At 35.6% G+C, this 25,382-nt stretch overlaps 1 protein-coding gene across 1 annotated transcript in view; it reads right to left on the bottom strand.

The window, feature by feature from the left end:
- Positions 1-212: 212 nt before the first annotated feature.
- Fgf10 (fibroblast growth factor 10) overlaps positions 213-25,382 on the bottom strand; it is an 80,344-nt gene continuing 55,174 nt past the window's right edge. Inside the window, exons 2-3 of the mRNA XM_027954426.3 lie at positions 6,582-6,685; positions 213-547 (exon numbers count right to left, since the gene is read on the bottom strand). Coding sequence (XP_027810227.1) covers positions 350-547; positions 6,582-6,685 — 302 coding nt within the window. The 3' untranslated portion in view covers positions 213-349. The remainder of the gene's footprint in view (positions 548-6,581; positions 6,686-25,382) is intronic.

The following is a 25,382-nucleotide window of genomic DNA, read 5'->3' as shown; positions in this document are numbered from 1 at the left end:
TTCCCGAAGATCATTCAACAGATTGTTCCATGTCCTTTAAGTTCTGTCTCAGAGGTTCACAAACAAAACAACTTGACCAAAAAACCCAGCCATAATGTTGTTCTCTTGGGAATAACTTCTATCCCGTTTGATCTGCCTTTGTCTTAGTTATAAGGCATGACACAGAGCTAAAGAAAGAACATCATATGTCAGCAGTGAGTACAAAAACCGTCAAAGGCTTCCTTTCTTTTAAGGAGGCAGATGTCTGCAGTGTTTCTTTGCCTTTCGAGCTACTGTCTCCATGAAGGATACTGACTATTCCTGGCCAAAGAGCCTTTGGTTCTTCTGCTTCCACAAACATTGCCTTCCTCTATGAGTGGACCACCATGGGAAGAAAGTGAGCTGAGGTGTTTTTCCTTCGTGTTTTCTGTCCTCTCCTGGGAGCTCCTTTTCCATTCAACGCCACGTACATTTGCCTGCCGTTGTGCTGCCAGTTAAAGGATGCGTAGGTATTGTATCCATTTTCCTCTATCCTCTCCTTCAGCTTACAGTCGTTGTTAAATTCTTTCTGCAAAGGAAAAACATAACATTTTATTCCTACAGTGAGGCTGCTTGATTCCATTTAACACAAACTATCTAAAGAATGCCAGTCAAAGGTCTTATTTGCTGTTGTCATTTTTATATAAGTTGTGCCCTTAATGTATAATGTCACTAACAGGGGAGTCAAGTTCATAGCCACAAACAGATTCTGTGTTTGAAAGCATATGATCCATTTTAATTAATCATTATAACCTTATATTTGAGTCCTTTTTAAAAATCCAGTGTGCTTTGAATATTACACGGTTTATTCATATAAATCCTAGAATGATTCTTAGGAGCAGACAACCCACTGATGATATCTGTGATGAGCCAATAATAAAGAATGGTGTTATAATCCTTCCTTAGTGGCGATAGCCAGAGATACTGTGGGAAAAAATAGAATTGCAGGAAATGTGAGTCAAGCCTGCAAACCTTCATATAGAACCACAGCAAGAGCACATACATTGACAAGAAGGCAGATTTCATAGGAACACCACAAGAGTACTACTTAACTTCAAAGGGGAATACTTTCCTCTTTTCCAAATACCAAATACCTCAATTTTAATAAATTATGTACAGTTTTCCTTAACTTGGAATTTTGAAAAATTTTATTCTGAACTTGAAGAATGATTGAAAACTTGGACATGGAAAACATCTTGTTTTGTTAATTGTCATGTCAAAGAAATTATAAATGTGGTAAACAACAATGCCCACGGAGGATAAGACTAAAAACTTGGAAATCCAGTTTGTGGCCATGGCTCCTTAGTCTGTCATCTAAGGTGGACAAGTGGATTGGGAGAGTTTTTAGGGGCAAAGATTCACTTTCATTTTCTTCACAAATCCAGCATCTTACTCTGGAGTTAGTAACAGGGTTGACCCATTGACCTCAGGACTCTAGCTTCAGAGATGGCCCTCTTCTCTTATTCTGAAGCTAAGGTAGTTAAGCTAAGGGCTTTTGCCCTTGGGTTCCACCTTCCACATCTAAATCAAAAGCACTATGGGCAAATTTTGGCTGAGGCCTTTATTTGGGTAGTTTATTTCACCTTAGGGACTTTTTGAAATTTCACCTAACTTTCAAAATCCTGAATGAATACATTCAAGTTTCTGTGGGAGAGATCATAATTTTGAACATTATTAGAACCATCACAGCAGATATATTTTGTTAATGTTATCAGCTGTAGTTTCCATTTCTGGAATTTATTAGTCCTAAGTGCTTCTCTTCTATAAAATAATCATAAATTTTTCATTTATTTCAATTTAGTCATCAAATGATCACTGAACTGAAAGAAAGGAAAAAAGGTGAATTATTTAAGGTAAGGCTTTTAATAAAAAAAATTCTTCAGTATAAATACATTTAATCCTCAGCATGGATTTCTTATTCTCTTCAACACATCCCTGTCCCAAACTATATGGTTTTCAAAGCATATATTGTTGATTTTGGGTACCAGGGATTGAACTCAGGGGCACTTGATCACTGTGCCACATCCCCAGCCTTACTTTACATTTTATTTAGAGACAGGGTCTCACTGAGGTGCTTAGCACCTCACTTATGCTGAGGCTGGTTTTGAATTCATGATCCTCCTGCCTCAGTCTTCCAAGCTGCTGGGATTACAGGTATGTGCCACCGCACCTGGCAAGAGATTTCTTTCACCAATATTTAGATTTATTTCAAAAGGGGGTGCATTTAGAAAGTAAAGAAAGATTGAGACTATTTCAGGTAATATCATATTGGAGATGACATGGTGTATAGAAAAGTGGGAGGGAATATTGATAACTTTTCTTCCTTCAAATGAATTTTTTTAAAAAATAGTAGTGTATTATAATTATACACAATAATGGGATTTGTCATGCCATATTTGTACCTGGATATAACATTATTTGATCAATATCATTCCCTAGTGCAATCTTTTTCCTTCTCCTCCCCCAAAATAAATTTATAAGTCATATTTCTTAAAGTGAAGTACACCTGACTCAGCCTCCTTTTCTAAGGTATTTTTTAACATTTGGCCCATAAATGTTTCATACTTCTAATCTCTGGAGGAGGGATCTAGGAATCTATATTGTTTTTACAATGCAGGCAAAGCCTAAGTACTAATGTAAAATAAAATTAAAAAATTAAAGTAAAAAATCTAGGCTAGAGCAAGATCCAAAAGCAGGATTTGGGCAGTTTAGAAAAAGGTTTTGGATTTCTTCCAGCTATCTGGAAAATTTCTTTGTTTCTTAAATCATGCTGTATGAGGGCCTGTTTTACTTAATTCAGTTTTAAAACTTACTTCATTCCATCAGTGAAGAGGAATCTCAGAATACAATAGATACATTGTTCAGAGAATGAGTGGTCAAGATATAAGAAAGATATATGTATATTTCCCCAAAAGGAACACTGGAAAATATTTAAAAGAGAAGAGATAAAGAGCTAATTTCATCAAACACTTTTGGTACCTAATTGAGAGTTTTCAGGAAGGCTTTCAGAATTGATGAAAATTATATGGGAAAAAATTAAAGACAGGAATTAAAAAGAGTTGTTTTTTATACAAAATTATATTACATATACAATCATGAATTTTGATGTTATACCTTTTAGATTAGTTCTAAATTGTTCTATTCCACTCTGAGCTGGACATCAATTTGAGTAGATTTTTTTTATTTAAGTCACAACTTTTCATTATAATAATGCAAAAATCATAAAACCAGAATCTGGTTAGAGAATTAATTTCTTCCCGAGAGAGGCTGGAAGTGGGAAGCATGTTCTCCAATGGGCTGAGCTCTATGCCCTGTGTGGTTCTAGATGTTGAGTATATAGTGGGAGACAAGGATGACCTGCCCTTGTTGGAGGTCACCATCTAATGGAAGATCAAAGTTCACAACAAACACATTAAGGAGAGATATACTAGATAAGAAATGCTAGCTAAGACCTCTGTGAATAATTCAGTTCATGGACTATGTTGGGGTAGAAGAAAAAAGTGATGGAAAATAGTAGATATTATGTCATAATATTAGTACTATGATGTCAGTTCATTTGGGTGTTATGTTTTAGATATGAGGTGTCCCCCAAAAGCTCATGTGTAAGACAATGCAAGAATGTTCAAAGGTGAGATGATTAGATTAAAAGAGCTGTGATTTAATCAGTAGATTAATCCACTGTTATGGAATAACTGTGTGGTAACTGTAGGCAAATAGGGTGTGGCTGGAGGAAGTAGGTCACTGGTAGTGTGCTTTTGGGGTTTACATTTTGTCCTTGGTGAGGAAACTTTCTCTCTCTGCTTCCTGTTTTCCATGCCTTGAACTGATTGTATCAGCCACACCCTTCTGCCTTGATGTTCTGCCTCATCTTGGACCAAGAGCCATAGAGTCAGCTGACCATGGACTGAAACTCTGAAACTATGAGCCAAAATAAATTTCCCTCTTCTACATTGTTCTTGTCAGGTCTTTTGGTCATGGAAATTGAAAGCTTAATCAAACAGAGTTAGCTATTTCTTCTTAATGTTACATTTATAAATAATTAACAGTTAAATTAGTTTAATATTTTATTTCAATTAAAATTTCTTCTTTAATTTAATAGTATTATCTAGCTTTACCTTAAAGCACTGATTTTTGACTAAATGTGTTTATCAGTAAGAAATATACATCTACTCCTCCTGCACAGTAACTAGCAAAATAATCTAGCAGGGACCTAGGCATGTTTAATGGATCTCCCTTCCTTCCTTTCCTTTCTTTCTCTTCATATCTCCCTTCCTTCCTTCCTTCCTTCCTTCCTTCCTTCCTTCCTTCCTTCCTTCCTTCCTTCCTTCCTTCCTTCCTTCCTTCCTTCCTTCCTTCCTTCCTTCCTTCCTTCCTTCCTTCCTTCCTTCCTTCCTTCCTTCCTTCCTTCCTTCCTTCCTTCCTTCCTTCCTTCCTTCCTTCCTTCCTTCCTTCCTTCCAGATTAGATCATGCTATGTTGTCCTGGCTGCCCTTGAACTCCTGCCCTCCAGTAATGGTCCCATCTCAGGCTTCTGAGCAGCTGGTGCTGCATGTGCATTACATCATGCCTGGCTCCAGGCATGGTTACTGAAAAGAAAAACAAGAAATGCCACAAAAATGATTATGATTTGGACTCCTAAATGGAATCACTTTTTTAAATGCTCCAATGCTCCATTGCTCTTAAAAGGTTCATTAATGGAGCGATTCATGATGGAGAATTTGAACTCAAATTACTTTGACCCTCATGGAAAAAAACATTTATCCTGACATCCCCAAGTCCCCAATTAAAATTGGATTTGATATGAATAAAATGCAAGGCTACTCTATGTTCAGACCACTGGTTCTTAACTTGAAGTTGAACCAGCAACATCCATAACATTTTGGATCATGCTAGAAATGCAAATTCCTGAACCCTATCACTGCTCCACAGAATCAGACAATCTGGGTATGGCTACCACCATCATTTTAAAAAATAAGTCCTCCCGTAGATTCTGATGCATACCCAAGTTTGAGAGCTACCAGCTCTGGGTAGTCATTATACTCAGCCTTATTCAAGAAAGTAAGCTTATTTATAATTTAAAGTAAAATTATTTTTGATCCTACAAAAAATGTAAAAATGATACAAGATATGGCCAGAAAAAATAGGATTATTTAAGTGAACTGTGTCACTGGCAATTAAGATTGTTATATATTTTCCAAAAAATGCAATTAAAATTTTATATAGCTAATTTCAATGTACTCCTCTAAGGTGGAAACACAGAAAACAAAACAAGTCAAAACAAAACACACAGAAATATTTAAATTCATTTAATACCCCCCTGATCTGGCTCTGGGATTGACACAAGGAACATATCTACACTCATGAACTGATCTACTCCTGTCATCATTTGCATAGACTAGAACTTAGTTTCTAACTTTATCATAAGTCTATTGCATTATTCCTGGCCCTTCCTTTAAACAATTAAATGTTCTATATTTACATTGGACAATTAAGTGTTCTATAGTTATTTTGTTTTTGTTACACTGTCCTATGTATATTGTAAATTACTTTTCAAGTTAGTCAAGGCTCATTTTCTATACTTCTTTCTTATGCTTCTTTCATATGCCATGTAGTAGATGTTCATTCAATTGATTGATTGACAGGTTGTCTAGAAATCTCAATAAGATAAATTGTCATACTACTCATAATTTAATTTTTAAAATTTAAGTCTAAAATAGCTGCTTATTATTTTTAATTTTTTTGTTGTATGTAACAGAGTACCTTTACTTTATTTATTTATTTATTTATTTATTTATTTGATGATGAGAATCAAACCCAGTGCCTCATACATGCAAGGCACTGAGCCACAACTCCAGCCCCTAGCTGCTTATTATTTTATATGAGACTTTATAGTCTAAGAGAATTGGTCTAGATGAGTTTGCATTAGTGATATTCAAAATAGTTAACCCTACATATGGTAGACAGGTATGGATCTACCCAAGGCACTGACTGAATACTGGCACCACAAGGACCTACTGCAAAAAATAATATTCTCACATCTATCTATAATTTTCAGGCATAATTTGAATCAATTACCATTGTCTAGATATATAATTCTGAATGACCTGCAAAATGATGACTTTCTTGATGTTTTCCCATTTGGGGTTTTAATAAAATATAAAACATTTGAGTTCCTATTTTATCTTCATTTGTAACACACAAATACATAGTATATTTTTTTCTACTCAGTTCAGGATCTTTGTTTTTAATGATTCTTCTCCTAGTTGTCTGCCGCTCCCATGCCATCTGACCAGATGCTTCCGTGAGAGTCTGACTAGTTAGAAGTTCAGAACACTCACAGACAAATGCCAGAAACAGCCTGTGTGGTAGACTAATGGGTGAACAACAGAGGAGATTATGGGGTTGGAAGAACTGCTTTGCCAGCCCTTGAGACTCTGGTGGCCAGACCACTGTAATTCTATTTACCAGCAAAGGATGATAACAAAGATATTCAATGTCTGGAGGAAACATTCCAAAATGTTGATTTACTGCAGTGGACTTTAAAAATGAAAGCACAATACTTACTGAGCCATAGAGTTTCCCCTTCTTGTTCATGGCTAAGTAATAGTTGCTGTTAATGGCTTTGACAGCTACAACTCCAATTTCCACTGATGTTATCTCCAGGATACCTGAAACATATAATTAAAAAAAAAAAAAAGATTAACCATGAAAAGTCACATAAATTGAGGTGAAAAAGAGTAAAAACCAAAAGAAACTATTAACTATATTTTTGATGTTATTTAAACACAAGGCAAAAGAAAAAGGGGGTAGGGGGAACTCAACCAACTCTGTTTCAATGTGTTGAAAACCCTAGCAAATATTTCCAGCAAATATGTGGAAACAAGTAGTGAGGTTTTAAAAGGATTCCCTTCCATTTTACTCTGAACATGAGCATATATAGAAAAATATTGTTTTAATTAAAATGCTTCCTTTGCTAACTCTGCATTTTCAACCCCATAAATATTGAAACAACTCTACTCATCTTAGCCTAGATTTCACAAAAACTTATCAGAGTCCACATCTGTACTGTGGCATTAAATTAAATCCATAGCATATGTCAATAATATGTCAGATTTACCTCAATCTGTAAAAACAATGGTGAACTATTTTTTCTTTGTAGGACATTTAAAGTAAATCTCTTGGCTACATTTAACTAATAAATTTATTTTGGGCAAATGTGTTGTCATTCTGAGACAGAGACTGATCCCAACATCCATAGTATCTTTAAAATAATGGAATCAATACACTGAGATGGAAAGTTTTTTCTTCTAGAAAAAATGAAGTTAAGTGAATTAGTAATTGATAGACAAGATCTTTTCCTTCAAAGACACGTGTTTAGATTGGTGCAGGTAAAGATGATCTCTGAAGAGTTGGTAGGCAGCTAGCTGTAGGGAAGGCATTTGATGTACTCAAAGAGCCCGCTCATTTTCGATCTAAAGATCTAAAGAACTGAAACTACTTCTGATTTAATAATTCTTAGGAAAGCTTGCTCAGGGAAGAGAAGAAATGTGATGATTAGTATGTGGCCTCTGGAGCCAGGGTATCTAGTTTTGTCTCCTGGCTCTGAATTTATTTGTGAATGACTATAGGAATAGTCACTGAGATGGTCCATGTCTCAATTTCATTTGTCAAATGGGCAACACAATAGTATTTCCCTCATAATCGTGTGGAGGTAAATAAGACAGTACACACTAAGAAGTTAGACTTTGCCTAGAACTTAGTATCTCAATTATTATTAGAGGGTCATTTTCACCTAACAGTTCTAGAATAGTTTCTTTAACAGGTTGTGTAAAGCTTGACTATAACAGAAGAATTCCCATTAGCTTAACCCATAAAATCTGAAAGTTGTCATTCATCAAGTATTACCTATCATGAGGAACACTATCCTAACTATAGTCCTAAATGTGGTGTGTTCATACTCTTCTCATGGGGATAAAGTGGCTTATGCTAAAGGCCTGACTATCTTTCTCTACTTCCTTCACAGGGTGGCTTCTTGGAAGCTAATGGAAATGCCAGATTCCCCTACTGCAGACTTGGTAGAATCAGAGGCCTGTGTCCAGGCTGCGTGACACAGATCATTCTGGCCATGTATCCTATAGGAAGGATCTGACTTAATGCAGTATACCTCTTCACTGAATTTCTCATTCCATTTGTGAAGCCAAACCAAGGAAAGACCATGAAGGATGAAGGAAATGTTATTTGTATTTTGAAAACCCTGTTCCTTTTTGGTGTAAACACACCAAAATGTAAACACACACACACACACACACACACACACACACACTCCTGAGCACATCTGGTAGATTATAGTTTAGATACCTCTGGATTTCCTTTCCTTCTTTCTTTTTTTATTTTTTTAGATATGAAGACATCTTTTACTCATTATTTAAGATGTCAAATTTCTCCCAATTGACCTATAAACTTAGTGCAATCTTTATTATTATTATTATTATTATTATTATACTTTGTTGTATGTGACAGCAAAGTGCATTTCAATTCATCATACACAAATGGAGTGCAACATTTCAATTCTCTGGTTGTACACGGTGTAGAGATGCACCTTCATGCAATCATACATATACCTAGGGTAATAATATTCATCTCATTCCACCATCTTTCCTATCCCCACAACCCCTCCCCACCTTCCCCTTTGCCTAATCCAAAGTTCCTCCATTCTTCTCATGACCCCCCAGCATCATAGATCAGCATCCACTAATCAGAGAAAATATTCAGTCTTTAGTTTTTTGGGATTGGCTTACTTCACTTAGCATAATATTCTCCAACTCCATCCATTTACCTGCTAGTGCCACAATTTTATTCTCTTTTAATGCTGAGTAATATTCCATTGTGTATATATAGCACAGTTTCTTTATCCATTCATCAGTTTATGGGCACTTAGGTTGGTTCTACAGTTTAGCTGTTGTGAATTCAGCTGCTGTAAACGTTGGTGTGGCTATGTCACTATAGTATACTGATTTTGAGTCCTCTGGGTATAGACCAAGGAATGGGATGGCTGGGTCAAATGGTGGTTCCATTCCAAGTTTTCTGAGGAATCTACACACTGCTTTCCAAAGTGGTTGCACCAATTTGCAGTCCCACCAGCAATATATGAGTGTACTTTTTTCCCAACATCCTCTCTAACACTTACTATTGTTTGTTTTCTTGATAACTGCCATACTGGGGTGAGATGAAATCTTAAGAGTAGTTTTGATTTGCATTTCTCTAATTACTGAATATGTCGAACACTCTTTCATATATTTGTTGATCATTTGTACATTTTCTTCTGAGAAGTGTGTTCAGTTCCTTAGCTCATTTATTGATTGGGTTGTTTGTTACCTATAGATTTCTTTCTGTTATGCCCCTACTAGGAAGTTGGTATTCAAAAAATCAACCTATTCAATGAAACTTTTTCCCCTGTTCGCACTCTGCAATGGTTCAGGCTTCCTTAAAAGGTTTATTTATTTATTAAAAAGTTTAATTTTTAAACTATTACATAAAATTGTACATATTTATGGGGTATCTTGTGATGCTTTAATACATGCATACATTATTTAGTGTTCAAATCCGATGAGCTTATCTACCTCCTTGAAGTTGAAAAGGTTTGGTATTGCTTCAAACTATAAAAAGGGAAGTCCTGGGTGATTTAAGATCCTTTTGAATCCCAGAAATAATATTTTGGGTGCACCACAAATTATAATTAATTGATAAGTTATAATCGATTGTGGAGAGTAGGCTGTGCCCTGCTCTGAGTTACTTCACAATGCATAAGAGTAATTTCAGGCTTGCCAAACCCTGAGTTACTCCCTTTTTTGAAGTTGTACTTTATCATGAGCTACTCTGATTTGAGTCAAAGTGCCAAGGTAAAATGACTCTATATCCTGTTTGTACAAGTAAACAACCACCATCTGCCTGGCAAAACCAGAAGGCACAAATTGATAAATAATTTTATATGTGCCAGTTTTTCAAACCAAATCAAGAACACACGGACCTGTGGCCATTCCAATCATGTAAGGAACACCAGATATAGGAACTTATCAACCTCACCAGATACAACCTCCCCCCAAGACCTGTAAAAAGTGGAACTCCTCAAGATTAGACACGGGGACACCCTGATCCTATCATTTGGACACTTCTTATGAGTCTTGCCTGGGAAAATTGCCACAGCAAGGAATATCCAATTTCCTGTCCCTTTGGGTTTCAGCATGGGGCAGTTTCTCCTGCCCTTGATGACAGTGCACAGCCCACTCCAAGCTTATATCCTGAAACTGAAGGTGCCATCCGTCCAGACCCTTTGCTTTGGCAACACTGTGGAACTCGTTCATTAGGACCCTTATTGAGGAATTTGGAGCCCGACCCCACAGTATGTAGATCGTAGCCAACTTTTTCTTCTATCAGACACCGTGTCTCTGATTTGATATCAAGCTCCTTGATCCATTTTGAATTAACTTTTGTGCATGGCAAGAGAAAGGGATTCAGTTTCATTTTGTTGCATAGAATCAACAAATGGGACTTACTCAAACTAAACAGTTTTTTCTCAGCAAAAGAAACAATAAGAGAGGTAAATAGGGAGCCTACATCCTGGGAACAAATCTTTACTCCTCACACTTCAGATAGAGCCCTAATATCTAGAGTATACAAAGAACTCAAAAAATTAGACAATAAGATAACAAATAACCCAATCAACAAATGGGCCAAGGACCTGAACAGACACTTCTCAGAGGAGGACATACAATCCATCAACAAGTACACGAAAAAATGCTCACCATCTCTAGCAGTCAGAGAAATGCAAATCAAAACCACCCTAAGATACCATCTCACTCCAGTAAGATTGGCAGCCATTATGAAGTCAAACAACAACAAGTGCTGGCGAGGATGTGGGGAAAAGGGTACACTTGTACATTGCTGGTGGGACTGCAAATTGGTGCAGCCAATTTGGAAAGCAGTATGGAGATTTCTTGGAAAGCTGGGAATGGAACCACCATTTGACCCAGCTATTCCCCTTCTCGGTCTATTCCCTAAAGACCTAAAAAGAGCATGCTACAGGGACACTGCTACATCGATGTTCATAGCAGCACAATTCACAATAGCAAGACTGTGGAACCAACCTAGATGCCCTTCAATAGACGAATGGATAAAAAAAAAATGTGGCATTTATACACAATGGAGTATTACTCTGCATTAAAAAAATGACAAAATCATAGAATTTGCAGGGAAATGGATGGCATTAGAGCAGATTATGCTAAGTGAAGCTAGCCAATCCCTAAAAAACAAATGCCAAATGTCTTCTTTGATATAAGGAGAGTAACTAAGAACAGAGTAGGGACGAACAGCATGAGAAGAAGATTAACATTAAACTGGGATGAGAGGTGGGAGGGAAAGGGAGAGAGAAGGGAAATTGCATGGAAATGGAAGGAGACCCTCAGGGTTATACAAAATTTCATACAAGAGGAAGTGAGGGGAAAGGGGAAAATAATACAAGGGGGAGAAATGAATGACAGTAGAGGGGGTAGAGAGAGAAGAGGGGAGGGGAGGGGAGGGGGGATAGTAGAGGATAGGAAAGGCAGCAGAACACAACAGACACTAGTATGGCAATATGTAAATCAATGGATGTGTAACTGATGTGATTCTGCAATCTGTATACGGGGTAAAAATGGGAGTTCATAACCCACTTGAATCAAAGTGTGAAATATGATATATCAAGAACTATGTAATATTTTGAACAACCAACAATAAAAAATTTTTTTAAAAAAGACCCTTATCTGTCCACCTGCAGTGATGCTTTGACTCTTTGCACTCATCTCTCTCTCTGCCTGTAGTCTGGGTACAGAATCCTATAACCCCATGGCTGCCTTAATCCTTTCTGTGATATATGTAGGTGTGTATGTGTGTGTGTGTGTGTGTGTGTGTGTGTGTGTGTGTGTACCACTGAATTAGGTATAATGTGACTTGAATGTTATAGACATTAGAAATTAAGAAATTAAAATTAAGACTGAAATAGAACAAACGAATTTGTGATGGCTGGGCTTATGCCCATCAGGTGACCCACAAGTATTCAGTGAATCACCTCCACTGAAAGTAGTGGAGTCTATGAGTTCATTGTTATTCAATAAATTATGACTTTGTGGAAAGACACATATGTGTTTGGTCTATATTGATGGCATAGCTTGCTCATGACAATGGTCATGTGAGTAGTGGACAGTGACTGCATCTATTAAAACATCTGTGAATGTGAAAGCAACTTTCTGAGGGACTGAGACTAGTTCCTACTTTACTTTTCATTTAGATTCTCTACTTTTCATATAGATTTTCCTCCTGTTTTCTCTAGTCTTTTTTGGTGAAGATGATCAAGTTCACTTATAAAATTATTTTTTGGAAAGCATCTCTGAAATTTTGCTTGAGGATTGTTAGACCAATAGCCTGTAATTCTATGTGAGCATGCTTTGATGTAAAATGAAATGCCCATTGAAAGAGGCTCCTGGTGGAAAGTGAGAAAAGGGCACACTGGAAATCCCTATGTTGCAATTACTGTGCTTCTACAATTATCTCAAAAATTGAAAGTTTTTTTAAAAGCACTGTTTTGTTACCGAAAGAAAATAACAACTGCAAATTATATCACCAATAAAAGGAAACACAATTGTGTTTCTCAATCATGTAAATTAGATATTCTGTAAATTTAAAGACATATTCTCATAGTGTAATTCTGTGATTTATATTTAGTTGTAGCCCTTTCAGTTTTGTTGTCCCTCAAAAGATGAATTCACCAGTTGGTGTTGTAAATCTGTTTAAGGGTTTCTAGACAGTATAGTTCAAACAATTAGGAAGACCTACGAGGAGAAGGGCACTCTTCTTAGGGACTAGAAATACAAAGTCAGATAAGTTATGACTCTTTTCTGGAAAATGTATGTTCTATTGAGAACAAAAGATAAATACATAGAGAATGACCATAAAACCTATTATGTGATAGTTGGTGCCAAGACAAAGACAGGGAAACCGTGGATCTAAAGATGAGGCAGTTTCTATTGGCTGGGGCTCTAAGGCAAACTTATGGAGATGACAAAGATTGTGTCTTTGTCTTGTCTTTTCATCCGTCATAATGAGAACTAACACTAACACTGCACGTTAGTGATTAATACATTTTCAAATTAATTTACTTGATCTCTAGAACTTCATTATGTACTCATGTTCTGTTTATCTAGGAAAGGATAGGAGGGGGGTTGCATTTATTTTTCACATCTAGTTTTCTAGAACCCTGTCTATATCCATTCTGTTAAATAAAACTTGTGTTTGCCCTTTATATTCTCCTTTTGTGCCAATGAGGGGGAGGGGGAATCTCGAAGGAGAAAGTTACCCTGGAAGCTAACGTGTTCAAGGAATTTTAAAGGTAGGTAAGATGAGGACAGAAAACAATTAATTATAGTTCAAAGAAAATGTCTTAATAGTCATTGAGAGACAAAATGTGTTGTCATCGCTTTAACAGTAAGGAAATCGTCCTGAAGGAGAAAGGTGGTATTTGAGGTGAACTTTTCAGGGGTATGGTTTGAAGAGATGAGGATTTGGGAGGTGGGGGAGGAATATTCCAGGCAGAGAGAAGTGTATGAGTGAAAAAGGGCGTGGAAGAGAGAAATAAGTCAGTGTGTGCTTGACACACAACTTGGTGTTCTCCCCTGTGACACTCTGTGGTTGCCACTCCAGCTACAACTAAGGGTTCTGATTCACTGACTAGTGATGGTGCTTTCTGGGGTGAGGAATGTACTTTAAAAAATAAATTATTGGGAAACTTGGAAGTAGCTCAATAAAAGTCAGAGCCTCGTGAATCCTGAACCAGTCATGCCTGCTATTTTTCTCTAAACATTTTAACTCAAAATAGATTATAATGCCATGTAGTTTGATGGTTTTAGTCATTGTATGAAAATATATCATGATTAGTATAACATAATACACAAACCCAATCTTTTAAACTAAACATATCTCTCTAGTGAATTGTGGTCAGAGTCCCAAACTGACCTATTCTATCCTAATATAGAAAGACCAATGGTGCTTTTGGGGTTGTTCTTACATTTACAGTATACATGTCAGAGACTAGTTGGCTGTACCCACTGGTGTGACACTAGCTCTCTCAAACTTGGGCTTATGCTGAGAATCACTGTGGGTTTATCTTCTTCACTGTGTATCTTCCTTAAAGAATCATAGTAATCACAATGATCTTCATTTTATTTGTTACTAGAACATAGTTCCTGTGTATGCTTAATATATATTCATTGTTTGGAAATAAAATTAATTGATGAATGATCCGTTCAATGACTGGCCAAGTAAGGAAAAACTGAATATTCACCACATACAGAATTTTTGTTTTGACAGTAAAGTCACATTTGTAAACTTTTCAAATGAATTAATTCCATATGCAAATACAGTGAAATCGAAAGAAAAAGAAAATGTCAAAATGTGATATGCTTCAAAGGAAAAGACAGTGAAATATAAAATATAAATATTTGATATCAGCTGTAGATAGATTATTATAAATACAGAAGCTTTTTAAATTTTTTAAATGTATATATTGTTCTTCAACAATTTGTTATTATGATTATAATAAAAGGAGTCTTGAGCATGAACAAAAAGGCTATTTTTGGTATGAATTTCTTGATTCTGAGGACAATAATTCTTTCTTTAATTTTTTAAAAAAATTTTTTGGTACCAGGATTGAATCCAGGGGTCCGAAACCACTTAGCCCCATCCCTAGTACTTTTTAATTTTTATTTTTTGAGACAAGCTTTTGTTAAGTTGCTTAGGACCTCACTGAGTTGCTGAAGCAGCTTTGAACTTGTGATCTTCCTGCTTCAACCTCCTGAACCTCTGAGATTACAGATGTGCACCACTGCACCTGGCAGGACATTGATTCTTAATTAAGAAAAATACAACATTTGGGGTAGAACAAATTTAAAGAACAGACAGCACAAAAACAAGGAACTGATACACAGTAACTCTCATATGCTATATACATTTTTATCTCATTCATGTCTCAATCTTTTTTAATTCATCAGAGGAAAGCATTATATTCTAAAAGTTTTGAAACCAAGTCTTGGAGAAATTAAGTGATCTGACCAAACATAGACCTCCCTTGGATCCAGTAAATATGGTGTTTGGATCCAAAGCCTTCTCTTTTTCCACATCATTACAGAATGAACTCCACAGTAACAACATGATGAAGGCAATGGTAAACGGGTTTCACATTTTCTCCATATTGTAACAAACACTAGATTTTTAGACTTCAAAAGCATTTCAGAGAAGCTTTATTTCATCAAAATGAAGAAATTAACTGCCATATAGATCTGTGTAACTGAAGTTTTCCAGCAATCAGATATGATTTATTTTTTAGAAAAATAATTTGGCACTTCAATATTTATGGTCACTTACTTCCTGTTTCATATATAGAGATTAATCCAATTTAATGTTTTTCTTGATGACTCAAGGTCATCAGCAATTTATTATGATGATTTTCTCTGCTGTGAGAGCAGAAAGCTCTCAGAAGCTCCTGAGTAACTACATTAAAACAAGCTGATAAATTAGTAAGGAAGCCTGCTAGAATTGAGTCACAACTATTAGCAAGATTTGATGCAGCTCCATTCAGAGTACAGGATGTGAGCTTTTGTGTATAACCCTGTGGTTTGTTTATATATTTATTTATTTTTATAGATTCTCAGTTGTACACCAGAGAGTAACCATCTGCACATTATAATTCTGGGGCAAACATAAAAATATCTACTTTATTGATAAAACAAATATGGTAATTCTTCCTATGTTATAAAAATTATAATAATCTGCTAATTTTAATTATCCTCATCAACACTGAAGTTGAAAAGATTATATGGAAATTAATCACAACCATGAGTTTGGGGAATTCATGGTCCTAGAAAACAAATTGCTACTTTTCCTCTAGGGTGTCTGATAAACTCTAGGCCTCTGTGATACTGAAGAAAAACTCATTTTTCATTATCTTTTTTTTTTTTTTTTGGTACAAGGGATTGAACTCAGAGACACTCAGCCACTTAGCCACATGCATAGTCCTATTTTGTATTTTATTTAGAAATAGGGTCTCACTGAGTTGCTTAGAACCTTGCTTTTGCTGAGGCTGATTTTGAACTCATGATCCTCCTTCCTCAGCCTCCCAGGCTGGTGGGATTGCAGGCGTGCACCACCACGTCCAGCTTGATTCATAATTGTCCACCAAATGTTCATCTGTTGAAAGCTTAATCCTCAAATTCTTATGTTGATGGTCTTTGGAGGGGGGCTTTGGGAAATAGTTACTAATGGATGAGGTCATGAGATTTAAGCTTCCATTGTGGCATCAGTCACAATGAACAAGAAAGACTTGAGCCAGCATGCGTCTCTGCTTGCCATGTCATATCTCCTGCCATGTTATGATACAGCAAGAAGGCCCTCACCAATGTCAGTATCCTCCAGAGCCATGAGCTAAGTAAACCTCTATTATTTATAAATTATCCATTCTCGGGTATTTTGTTATAGCAACAGAAAAATGGCTAAGATATTTCCTCTTATTCCTTTGAAAACCTCATCTACCTTTGTTTTAGTTAGGGGTGAGCTCAGTTTGTACAATCTCTTTCTCCTACTGCAATTGTCAGAAAAATATTCAACTTGTCACCTTTAACAAGTTCCCAGTGATTTCCCCCCTTTGATGATTACATGATATTTAAAAATTTACCAGAAATTATGAAGTGAAAATTTGTCACCAAATGCATGGGTGGCATTTGTCCAGCAAAATCCAAGTACTTGATGCAAAAAGGAAGAATGGTTATTGAAGTCCACTTATGGAGAGCAACAGCTGAAGGGCAACAGAACTATGTTAGTGTCTGCTAGTTTAAGACTTGCTTTAAACCTGTCTGGGATTAAAATATCATTTATTAAAATGTCATTTATCCTGGGGTCACACCTGTAACAGTGGAGTAAGAACTTTCTGAAAATCGTCTCCAAATGAGACTACAATGGGACCACATGCTTTAGACTTGTCTGGGATTACATACTTAGTTAATTCAACAATGTTTAAAACAATACATCTATGATCTGGCTTAATTGTCTTAAATGTCAAAATGTGCCTAATTGCTGTATGTTGAGTTTAATGGGATCCACAATTGTGATATAAATTTAATATTTTTGTATTACCCACATATTTCCTCATTTTATTTCTTTACCCACCCCCCATACACAACTTTTTAAAAAGGAACAGTAAAGACTCATTTCATGTGGTGAACTTAAAGGAGTTCAGACATAAATGGAAGGGAATTAAAGAGCGACTCCAAGAGAGCAAAAGAACTTGACTGTGTCATCATGGCTCTGCTACTTAATAAATATGTGACGTTGGATACATCAGTTAAACTCCTGAAAGATTGGCTTTCTCATTTGCAAATTGGAACTAATGGCCTGTGGCTCATAGAGTGGCCTGGAGTTTCAGAGAGTGACTATTGAATATATATTTACTGTTTCTTAAATCAAAATAGTGGCAAGTTAACTCATCGTCACTACTGGCTTTCAAAATTGAGCCTGCATGAGAACCATCTGGAACATCTGGAAGGCTTGTTTAAAGATATATTGCTTGGATTTTTGACTTAGTATTACATCTAGGTTGGGGCCATAGGATTAGAATTTGTAGCATATTGATTTCAGGCAACGAAATTTCAGGAATAGATACAACAATGATAGCAGCTTCACACACACACACACACACACACACACACACACTCACACACACACACACACAAAAGGACAAAAAAAGAAAAGAAGGCAAAAGGAATTGAAGGTCTTGTTTTGACAGGAGTGGGATTTCTTAACATCTACTTAAGTGTAATACATAGATTGGGATTTGTATACAGGTATATGCACTGTTGCCTCTAGTCAGGTTTTTAAAGGCCTATAATAAGATTATTATCAGAATTTAATTTTTTTTCTCCTTAATAAGTATTTGGAAAAATAAGAGCGTCAACTGCTTTTATAGGTATTCTCAAAGGGCTAATTGTGTTGGCAATCTCAGGGGGCTAAATGGCCCCCTTAATGTTATTCTCATGGCCATGAAATTTCCTTAAAGCAATAGGGATTAATTTTATCCCCAACCTTTTACCCAGAGCTAGAGGCATGTACTTTTTCTAGGATGATCTCATCTTTAAAAGGAAGATACCAGAATGGGCTAATCACCAGAGTGGGCTAATCATTAATCTAAGTCTGATCCACCTTGTACAATTATAGACTCCAGCTGCCTTTTCAGCATAATGCTATAGAGCTATTTAGTTTCTCTATCTGCCACAGTTCTTTCAGATAACCTTGACATTCATTTAGAATTACAGTTAGAAACAGGTCTTGAATTAGAAAATCCTCATCATTTTTCCATTAGAAGCTATACCTTTCCCAGTTTGTAAAAGAGTCAGGGCCTTTACATTCTCAAATGGTAATTTAAGTCACGAGATAAACACTTTTGATGAGTACCCTGGCTAGTCCTGAAACAATTGCCAATTTGAGACTGCTTTGTAATTTAACTATTGCCAGTGACCTAACATTAAAAGTATCAGAAACTTACAAGACAATCTAGGACCAGTATTCTAAAGTTGTCAGTAATTTATTGAATTATGTTAAAGATAAATTTCTTACTGTATTTTTGTCATGAATGAGATGTGACTCCAGGTCCTATACAGTGATCATGAGTCCACAATATCTGGAGATAGCCAGCTAATGTTTCTTTTTATAACATACACTCATTATTTTCTTTCTAATTTCTTTTTCCTCAGAAGTAGAGTTTTTTTTTCATCCATTTAACCTTACAAAAATATGTCAAGAAATAGACAATCAACTATCAATACTGTAATAGTGTCATGTTTTCAAAATTTACCTTCTGCCTTATTTGAGTGAGGCATAAATGACACAATTCTAAGACAGGAATTTATTTGCAGTTCTTCTAAGTATCAAGTCTGTGCTAATATAAATTGAACTCACAAAGTGCAAAAAGATTCTACATCCAGTTTTGGGTGAAGTAAGTACCTAGAAAAGCGTGTGTGCCCAGGAAATAGAAACTCCATCCCCACTCCCAACTACCAGCAATCCAGGGGAAAGAATACAGCACTGGAAATACTTAAATGTTTAAGTCATTGTTGTGACCCAAGCTGATTGACATTTGCTCTTATTTTGAATGGAATCATTGGTGGCAAATAGCACAAAACAGAAGAGTTTAGAGCTGCAGAAAACTTCAGAAAAGTTTGGCAGAATTCTTTTGAATGGTAACAAAACCAGGAGAATGCAAAGACTAATTACTAAAAATATTTCCCCCTGAAAGGTAATTTTTTTTTCTCTGCCATAAAAGGTATTTTTAAAAGTTTTATAAATCTTTTATTAGTTTTATTTTTTTCTTCCCATTTCCTTTACTAGACAAGTAAGCCACATAAAAATGATGAAAAGTTAGAAATCTTGGCTTCGAGTCAGACCATTCTCTCCACACCCCACATGTGCCCTATTGTTATACATCTCCTGCATTTCCCACTTTGGGAAAAATCCTGAGGCAATCCTTACATGGCATGTGTGTCCTCATTGAACACTGAAAGGAAGGAAAGCTGCCATTCTGTATAGGAACAGTTCCACATGCTGGTTATGTGAAAATAAGGGACAATCTCTTCAATGTTATTGCTTCCTGAAAAAAATCTATTTAAAAAACTATACAACACATACAATCTAAGCAAAATAGTATTAGAAATATGTTCTCTCCTAGAAGCTAACTGACCCCTCAATTAGATCTATGATAAAGAGGCTCTGGCAAGCATCTCAATTTGCATACTTTTTTCATGTCCCCAAATTAAGTCGTAGATTATTTTGAGGAAATCTACATGCAATTAAAACCTCTGATCAGTCTAAATTTAAGAATGGATTTCAAAGCCTCAAAATGAATGAAATTGACTAAAAAAAACCAAAACACTTTTACTGTTTACTAAATAGAAAGACTTCTGCAGTAAGAAAAATTCAGGTCACTTAAGGCTTAGGAATAGACTACTTAACACATTGTGAAATAAGGGAAGAGCTTGAAGAAATTTGGAGATAGTCTGCCTCATGTCCTATTCTCTTCTACAACAGATAACCCTGGGAGATGGAGAGAGACTGAGGGGCTTATCCAAGCACCTGTGGAAAGGTTACTGAGAGCCTGAGATAAAGACTTAGTCCATTCTTTCTACCACACCATGAGATTTCTGTAAACATTTACAAACCATTGGCAGCCAGACAAAGATTTTATATCTACTTAATGTTTTATAGACTAATTTATCTTGTTCATTACACAGAAACAATTCATTCTACTTGAGTCTTACCACTCCTTTTTATTTATAAAGGAAGAAAAAAATAAATAAAACTACATAAAGGGTAAGAGGACTTATTGCATGGCATATTTCAATAAATGACCACCATATTAATATAGATTTTTACCCTAAAGATAGTGCTATAAAATGTCTGCCACATTTTTTAAAGTTTTTATGAATTTCTTTAATGTAACTATAATATAGTGCACTTTTTCTCCTCAATTTAATGAAAAGTAAAATGAATTGGCACAGCACATTTTGATGGTGGGTTTTTCACAAGAAAAAACCTTACTTGATGCATTGAAGTGTTCATAAATAGTTAAGCATGAATAGCCTTAAGTAGGAAAATACTTAATGTGGAACAATTTTAAGGGTTCAACCTCATAATTCACTTTTAACATACATTTTAAGTCTGACAAGCTTCTAACATGGTACGGGAGAATGTATAATTTAGCCACTTAAGTCTTTCCAAGGTTACTTAAAAAGAAGTAGGTGTTATGGTTTAGACATGAGTTGTTCTCCAAAAACTCATGAGTGAGATGATGCAAGAATGATCAGAGGTGAAATGACTGGGATATGAGAGTCTTAAACTAATCAGTGTATGAATCGGCTGATATGGATTAGCTGAGTGGTGACTGTGGGCAGGTAGGGCGTGACAGGATGAAGTAGGTCACTGGAGGCATGACTTTGGGGTTTATATTTCGTCCCTGGTGAGTGGAGCTCTAGCTTTCTCTCTGCTTCTATGTTACCACGTCCCGAGCCACTTTCCTTTGCCATCTTCCCTGATGTTTTGTCTCACTTTGGGGCCCAGGGCAATGGCGTTGCCCATTTGCAGACTGAGATTTCTGAAATCCTGAGCCTCAAATAAACTTTTCTTTCTTTACCTTGTTCTCATCAGGTCTTTTGGACACAATGATGAAGAAGCTGACTATAACAGAAGGTAATTCTAATACCTACTAAGAAATAGAAATATTACTATATAGTATGTGAATCTTGATTTGATTGTGCAGAGACAGTTTGTCTATTTACATTTACTTCACAAACTGAAACAATGACTTGTTCCTCATCTATAGCTATAAGCTCTGATTCTGTGACTCATATTGGCAATAAGAAATTCTGACCTGTGCTTAAAGGAAGTGTTTAATCAAGATACTAAGGTCATGGCTCTCTTGACTAGAGATTGCCATGTATAGGCCAGACACCACTTCATCCCCAAAGTCCATGAAAGTGTCCTGTCATTGCACAACACATGGATGGCAGAGAAAACAGAACTGTTAAGTTGGCAATGGAGAAGGACAGCATCACAGATTCATTTCTGATCACTAGTAAAGCACATTGCCAATGTGCAGAGCACATTGAAGGGAGTACTTTTATAAACATTAATGTACAGGGTTTTCTGGGTTCAATATTTTGAAAAAAATTTAAAAATTTAAAATACTATGAGTCAGATATACTAGCACAGATGATGAGGGAGAGTGACACTGAGCTTTAGAGGTATTCTAAGAACTGATGTTGTTACCTGAACTGCACAGAAGGAGGAAGTATTCCTCCTTTTTAGTGAGATACAATAAGAAATGATATCAGAATCCAACAAAGATTATTTTTGTGTGTGTGATTATGTACATGGGAAATTGGATATTATCTAAGATTTTTGTAATGCTCATTGAATAGTTTTGTAAACAAGTTAATACTTTATAAGTTAATTCCTAGACAATGTGAATTCTATCTAACACACTATGATCTGTGTACAAAGAAATAAAATGATCTCAGCATCATTATCACATTTTATCTAAAGACTAAAGCTTAAATTGGTTTAAAATGATATGTTCTTGAGAAAGTGCCCCTGCCATTTTAGAGAAAACATGATTTGATAAAAATTCCAAAGTGAAAACTGATGGCAAGGTGTTGGTTACCTGGTAGTATATACTCATCTTGGTGCAAGTCTTAGTAAACTTCTAAATAAAGCACATTAAAACTTCAGCATCCAATAGTAGAAGATAGGTTCCAACTACTATATACTTGAATTCTCATACATCTAAGATATTTCTGGGATCCAGATAAGAGAAGAGATAAAAAAGAAGATAAAAACTAAAAGTTAACAGGAAAGAAACACTGAATGAAATAGACTTTCTTGATTTTATGTATCTTGCATTCTTGAAAATTTTTCTTGATTTTCTATATCTTGAATTCTTAAAATATATACCTCAACCATGCTAATTGTATTTAACTTACTAAATTCAAATTTTATCCAAAATTGATGAAACTTAAAAACTTGGAAGAACAATATTCAAGGAAAAGTTATCTTAAACTTCATTTTAGTAGGGATGAATGAGTCCAGCCAGATAAAGCCTGATAATATTTTGAAGAGGTTTCCATTTGCAATTATCTGTCAAAATAAGAAAATATTCCTTCTCAAAAGAAAGTTTTTATGTTTTTTATTGCATATGATAAATTAAAAGAAGAAATTTTAATTGACTTGCTCAATCTTGACTAGCTTCTGTTGTCAGATAATCATTTAATTCAACTGAAATAAAAGAACTAATTCATAATAATGTATGGTGATTAAGATTTTGGTGGATAGATACACAATAGGAAAAAAACAGAAGCAGGAAAAGACTGGACAAATTTGAAAATAACTTGTCATATTACCATCAAAATTGAAAAACATGGGCTGGGATTGTGGCTCAGTGGTAGACTGCTTGCCTAGCATGTGTGAGGCACTGTGTTCAATTCTCAGCACCACATATAAATAAACAAGATAAAGTCCATTGACAACTAAAAAAAATATTTTTTTAAAAATGGCAAAACATAACTGTAGGTAGTGATTGACTTTGTAGCACGTTATGTTGATAAAATTAATGGAAACATCTGTAAAGAAGAATGATCAACAGCACCCAACAGTTTCATACTTTTCAATTTCTGTTACAAATATTTCCTCTTCTGCAAATTCTAGATCAGATAAAAACTGTTTGTAACATAATTTAATTTAATACAAACACTGCAACATTTCAGTGAGGATTATTCTTGGACAAAACTCAAAGTAAACCTTGTTTTTTTGTTGTTGTTTTCATATAAGAGTCCTACAAATGACATCCAAATGGATGTCAAATTTGGTGTCATAATCTAATTTTTAAAGGGAGCTATATTTGAAGTCTCTGTATTTTACCAAAATGACTCAAACTCATGACCCATAACATGGCATAGGTTTCACAGTCATTGTTCTTCAACAGACATATGGATAGGTAGGTAGATGGATGAACAGATACATTCTGTCTTATACAAAAGAACAGGTTAAAAAAACAATCTTAAAATTAAAATAAAAACCAACCCTTAACAGAAATAAATATAGACATGACCTTTAAAATCTTGAAAAATTTAAACATTTGACAGAGCAGGGAACTCAGGAATAAACTCCATTAATCAATTTTTACTTATGTATAGCTCATAGTTATTCTATAGCTGAGCTGTATAACATGTCTTTATGTATTCATAGAAAAACTCAGCATATTTGCATTTCAAGGAGAAATTTTCAGTAGAGAGATTTCAAGTTGTGTCAAAAGTCTGATCTTTGATCTTATGGCTAGAGCAAGAACTACAGTGAAGAAAGAAAAGAGTGAATTTGGCTAGAGGTAGGAAGAGATCTAGCTTGTTCTTAGTTTACTGAAAGCATGACTCTTCTGTTTTTCTACATGGGCGTCATCCATCTCTCTTACTTGATACTGAACTACAAGGACCTTGCCCATAGCAGGTGCTCAAGAGATACTCATTGAATAAATAAATTAATTTTTCTAAAGAAACTCAAGTGCAAGGTATCTGTTTGAACCTTGTCAAACTGATTTTCCTCTGTAGTAAGAAAAGAAGAAAGAAGGGCTGGATGTTCCTCTTTTGGTTCACCATGCCTCAATCCTCAAGTTAAAAGGGGGTGCTATAGTAAAAAGGACACTATGCTCCCTTGGCAGGAATTACATCTTAAATTGTGTGCAGCTGTACTCAGGATACTCAATGCAGTAAAATCAGAAATCCAGAATAGAAAGGAGTGTAGAGCAGCATGTGACCTCTTCCATCCCAAAACTACCCCTAATTTTTCTTTCATTCTCCATGTAGTTTATTCTAGCCTGGAAACTAAATCCTCACATTATTTTGCATGCTTATATGTTACTCAAAGCAGTGAATAAGTTTCCCAAGGACTGATGTCCAAATGCAACCCTACAAAAGTCACATTAACGATTTTTTGATGCTTACTGAGTGCAAAATCCATCTATTGCGCAAAGACTTACTGTGGCTTGCATGCTATAGGAAGGGAAAGAACAAAACAGAATCAGAAGCCTAATCCAGAATTATTCTCTTCAGTCTTTTCCTATTAAATTCACTTTCTTAAACCACAACAAAAGCCAAGGATAATTTTGTTCCCTTTCCTTAAACAAGGGCGAATGACAAGGACCTTTTCAAAAAGATTTTTTTTTTTTAATTCCCTTAATTACAAACTTAACTACAAAATCCAACATCTCGGTTCTCACCCTGCAGATCTTTGCCATGTAAACTTGGTCAAGGAAGTGAAGATAGAGATTTGCTACAAATATCAAACATAAACAATTGATTGTTGTCTCTAAAACACAGATGAGTGTTTTCATCTTGAGTTTTTAACAGCTTTCTGACATGGTGGAGATCCTATCTTTCTTCCTCTGGTCAACAAACCTTCTCATCCCTCTTTGCCTTGTCAGTCATTCAACACTTCAGCTCTGAAGAGGATGACAAAGCCTTCTCTTTAAGTTAAGACTTAAAGACTACTAGAAAAAGCACAACTATTCATACCCTTCCTCGTCATCGGCTCCTCTTATTGTTTCTCCAACTTGACAATTCACAAAGACAGCCACTAATAATTAATTAGTCTTGCGGTCCTGGGCTCTGTGATCTAATTGTGCAAGTTTTTGCCACATGTCTTGTCCAGTTACACAAGTTTGATTTCTGAGAGCTTCAGAGTCTTTTCCTT

The sequence above is a fragment of the Marmota flaviventris genome, chromosome 5, assembly GCF_047511675.1.
Source record: "Marmota flaviventris isolate mMarFla1 chromosome 5, mMarFla1.hap1, whole genome shotgun sequence".
Taxonomy (NCBI): domain Eukaryota; kingdom Metazoa; phylum Chordata; class Mammalia; order Rodentia; family Sciuridae; genus Marmota; species Marmota flaviventris.
This window is presented reverse-complemented; position numbering and strand designations above follow the sequence as displayed.